This window comes from Stegastes partitus, unplaced genomic scaffold, assembly GCF_000690725.1.
Source record: "Stegastes partitus isolate 25-593 unplaced genomic scaffold, Stegastes_partitus-1.0.2 Scaffold60, whole genome shotgun sequence".
NCBI lineage: Eukaryota > Metazoa > Chordata > Actinopteri > Pomacentridae > Stegastes > Stegastes partitus.
This window is the reverse complement of record NW_007577791.1, coordinates 520,834-525,708: the sequence shown is the minus strand read 5'-3', so window position 1 is coordinate 525,708 and position 4,875 is coordinate 520,834. Positions and strand designations below refer to the sequence as shown.

The 4,875-nt window shown below is 45.1% G+C and overlaps 1 protein-coding gene across 1 annotated transcript; it reads right to left on the bottom strand.

Annotated features, from left to right (window-relative positions):
* Positions 1 to 1,122: 1,122 nt before the first annotated feature.
* On the bottom strand, positions 1,123 to 3,069 carry lrrc4ca (leucine rich repeat containing 4C, genome duplicate a). Its single transcript, XM_008275859.1, has one exon. The coding sequence runs from the start codon at positions 3,067 to 3,069 to the stop codon at positions 1,123 to 1,125; it is 1,947 nt and encodes a 648-aa protein (XP_008274081.1).
* Positions 3,070 to 4,875: the final 1,806 nt, after the last annotated feature.

Here is a 4,875-nt window from a genome sequence, read left to right as displayed (position 1 = left end):
GTGAGGCCATGATACACCGGAAACGTTTGGAGGCCTTGGATTTTTGCCAGAATTAAAAAAAAAAGAAAATCTACACAGACATCATTCTCATCCTTTTCAACCACAATTATGTTATTTCTAAAGTACTCATGAATGTTGCTGCGTCTGTATCGCGCCCTTCAGAATCTCAGTGGATCTTAATGCAATTGATTGTATGTAATCATCAGAAGATCTCTGAGTGGCAGGGTACTTGAGTCAACACAAAGTGAGATTAGGGATAAAATTATATTTTGCATATACATTAGGAACACAAAGACGGGTCGATAGGAGTTGATAAAAAAAACCATACTTCTAAAACAGAGAGCCTGGACTTGTACAACAGCAGAAGGCAGGATGTGTTTCCCCTCGTTGAAGATCCTCAGTCCATCGACGACAGAGCAGAGGGTGCTTAATGTACGTGACAGTTGTAATTAAACAGTGAATTATGATCAAATTTCATCACTAACAGTTCTGCCACTCACTGTAAAAATGATGAACAAGTGTTTTAATTCATCTCAGTTACAGATGGTCACAAAAGATTTCATCACTTAATCCACAGCTGGAGAAAATCACTAATGTGCTCTAGATTTCTTTGATACATGGGGAGAAATGAGGTTACTATCTCATCTGATCCAACAAAAAAAAACATTGACAGTTATACCAAAAAAAAAAAAAAAAAAAGACTAATTAAAAAACAATAATTTGCTCCAGGATTTTTTTTTTTCTTGGACAGATGTCTTCTGAGTTTTTAAAGCATATTAGTAAAAAAAAAAAAAAAAAAAAAATCTCGTGACATGAGAGGAAGAAAAAAAAAACAACAAAAGACATGAATTAAGTGCTGAAAAAATAATTGCAGAATACAGTTTTTTCTTGATTTAACCACAATATTTTTTCTTAAATAAATAACTTCTGTTTTGTAAAGACACTTTTTGAAACAGTAGACATACTCTAATTCCCAAAGTCATTGAATTAACGTCGCCAGCCACTGATTCGCCAAACACACGAGTCCGTTCCTCCGAGTCCTCGCCGCCGAGAGTCACTAAAGTCCCGTCTGTGATGCCTGCGTGTAATTCCATCGGTTTTTATTATGTCTGACAAAAAGTATTAGATCTGGGTCTCTTGTACATTGTCTTTCGAGCTGGCCCGGATTAACAAAGGTTCGTGCGCTGAGCTGTGTATGGAATTGATAGTGGAGGCGTGGTTGTACGCAGTCTTGTAGGTGTTGTAGTGGTTGAGGTGCTCGTGCTCGAGAGGAGGCAGCGTCAGGTGGCCCTCCATGCCGGGGCCTCCCGTTACGCAGTCCTCGTCCACGTTAATGATCTCGATGGTGCGCGTGGGTGCGTGGTGGTTCTGCTGGTGGTGCTGTTTGCGCATCTTGTAGAAGATGATCAGCATGACGGCCGCCATGAGCGTGATGGCCACGAAGCAGCCGATGATGATCTTGGTCGTCTTCATCACCTCGTCCAGGCCGTTCAGCGAGCCCTCGCCGTCCCGCTCCGTGACGGGGATGGTGTACGTCTTCTCTGTGGCGCGGGTGGACAGCGGGATTCGGACCGTGGTGGTTGTCGTCGAAGTGGGCGAGATGGACTCCCATGTGCCGGCGGAGGGCGTGGGGCCCACCTTCTGCTGCACGGTGGTGGTGAAGCCTTCGTTGTGCGGCGTCTCTATCGTCTCCACCGTCACTGTGGTGAAGTAGCTGAAGCTGCTGTTCTCCGTGGAGGACACGTTGAGTGTGGCGGACGCTGTCGTGTTACCTGCGGAGTTACTGACCATACACGTGTACGTGCCCGTGTCCTGCATGGTTACGTTGGTGAAGTTCAGCGTGCCGTCATTGAGCACAGAGATTCTGACCTTGTATGCACCGTGTGTCATGATGGAACCGTTGGGCGTGATCCAGCTCACCGAGGTCAAGGAGCTGGCTCTGCATTTCAGCTCTGCGGCGCTTCCTTCTGTCACGTTTAGGTCCGCGGGAGGCTCCACAATAACAGGAGCATAACAGTGAAAGTAGTTCTGGTCCAGCTCGCCGATGTATCGTCCCTTGTGGTGGGTCGGTGAGCTGCAGCGCGCGCAGCAGCTAGTGTTTGCTGGTACCATCTCCTTAAGCCACCAGCTGAGCCAGAGGATGTCACAGTTACAATTCCATGGGTTGTGATGCAAGTGCACCCTCTCCAGGTGATGTAAAGGAGTGAAGAGATCATGGGGCAAGAGGGTAAGGTTATTGTGGGCCAGATTGAGCTCCACGAGTGACTGCAGGTCGTCAAAAGAGTTCCTTTCTATGGTCTGGATCTGGGCGTGCATCATCCAAAGCTTTTGCAAGTGGATAAGCCCTTTAAATGAGCCGGGCCGGATGACAGATAGCTGGTTCCCCGACATCTCCAGTTCATCCAGCTTCACCAGGGGAATAAGGTTGGGAATTTCCTTCAGATTGCACATTCCCAGATTTAAGTAGCGCAGATTGCTCAGCCCTTCAAAGGCCCCCTCAGATATGTAGGAGAGCCGCTTGAGCTCCCCAAGGTCCAACCTCCGTAATGAGGGCACTCTGTTGAAAGCATAGGAGGGGATGCTCTCTATGGGGTTATTCCTCAGCCAAAGCTCCTTTAATTTGGACAGGTACTCAAATGCCCCGTTCGGGATGGTGGTGAGGCGGTTATCAAAAAGCTCCAAGGTATTGAGGCTGGCCAGTCCATTGAAGGCCCCCAGCTCAATTTTGCGTATGTGGTTTTTGCTCAGCTGCAGGATCTCCAGATGTCTCAGGTGCTTGAAGCTATCCACCTTGATGACCTGAATGAGATTCTCTTGCAGATTCAGGTAGCGCGTGTTGGTCGAGATCCCGTCGGGAACATCCCGGAGACCTCGCCGGGTGCAGATGACTTTGCTGAACTGGTTGCTGCAGGAGCATACAGAGGGACACGTCTGGGCGCGAACCAGACCCGCCACCACCAGCAGCTGGAGGGCCAGGAGCAGCACGAACAGGGGGTCGGATAAGGCCCGGTTCCACCTAGGACCTCGCATCATCTGCTGCTGCTGAGAGGAGGTCATCTTGTTTAACATTCATAATTCATTGACTGGTCTTGCACTCTTTGGAAAGAGGATGTGGGCCCACTGGAATGGAACAGAGAGAGAGAAGAGATCCGTTAGATCATTGGCCGTACAAGTTTTTGTAAACAGAATATTCAGCAATTTGAAAAAAAGAGGAGGTTTGTATCTCTTGTATAAACTAATAATCACACACATACACCCAAACTCATGATGGAGTGCCTTATATCCATTTTTTTTTTGTTTCTGGGTGCACTCTCCCCGCACTCTCAATCTCCGTCACATAAAACAAAATCACAATGAAGCCGCCGACTTCTCTGCTGTATCTCTGCAGGAGGAGGAGGAGGAAAGGAAGGGGAAGAAAAGCAGCCACGTCTTGCTGTGTTGCGTGATTTATATTTGAGACTGGAGGGACATAAATAATAAGGAGGCTCGTCACCCACCAGTCCTTCAGTCGAGTCAAGATATCTGGAAACGTCTGATTACAACTCACAGTTACTCAAAGGCACGTAACGCAACCGGAATATCAAACGGGCGAGCCCGAAATGGGACCGGGAGAATTTGTTTGTGTCATGAATCACGCCCCGACAAAACTGCGGCAACACAAACAATATAGTGTTTGATTAAGACTTACTGTGTGAGATGGAGATGACGCCATGGCAGCTATGGAGTGTGACTGAATGACAGATGTTTATCTAATTGATTCACTTTTTTTTTTTGGTTATCTTTCTATTTTCTACTCAACGATACCAGTATTCCTCAAAGGTGTTTTCATTGTGAATAACAAAAAAAAAAAAACCTTCAGTTCATACAGTATAAATGATAAGCAGACGACAATGAAGCGACTCGGATTACTTTTGATATCCGACTACACGGCAAACATTTAGGGGATGTTTTTGATGCCGGTCTACATTTTACAGTTCATGTTAAGGAGCGTGTTCAATCGCGCTTTCACAGCGAGGAAATATCTCCCAGATCAGACGTGTTCCATGTTGTGAAAGAGCTGAAAAACCAATCCGAGCCTTTGTGTTGTCGTGCTTTTATTACTGTATTTCTTTATTCTCTTCTCTTTGTCGGCGCTCCGTCCTTTTTACTAGGAGATAGCACAGGGAGCACATAACTCTGAAGTTGGTCTCTTTTTTTTTCATTGGCCAGAGGTATTTGCAATTGAATTTAAAATCTTTATTTCCTACGGGGCTCTATGTGGTGATGTACATCTGGGAGTTGTCTTTATAGAAAGTCACTCAGCAGTGCTGTCCAGATGACCCAACGGCCTGAACTCTCCTCTAAACTTTACCTTTTTAGAATTTGCATCGTGTCAATTTGAACATTTTTGTTTAAGAAGCACTAAAATTTGATTGAAACGTTGCTGCATAGATGCTGTAGGAGCCATTTGTGTTTGTTGTTGGCTGCAGGTAATTTCATATGGATGATTTGGACACATGGTGGCGGTAATTAGACATAGAGGGCACAGGTGACAGGAAGAGGAGGCACAGGTGGAGGGAGGGCTCAGATAAATACCAAATTCATCATAGGAAAACTGCTGTATTTTCATTTTTTGCATATTACACTAGTCTACACCCATTGTTGAGCTCATTTTGGACAGTTGCAATGAGCTGAATCCAAATATTACATAAGTTTTGCTCAATAAGGTCAAAATTTGCATTTATCGCAACATGCACTTTTTTTTCTACATTTTTGTGTCCATGTGAGGGTATCTATGCTTTGTATCATACAAAATTCTTTTTCCATTTCCTGAAATGAACAAATTCTGAAACCTTTACAAGTTGATAGTATAAATATTTGCAGGTGAATTACATT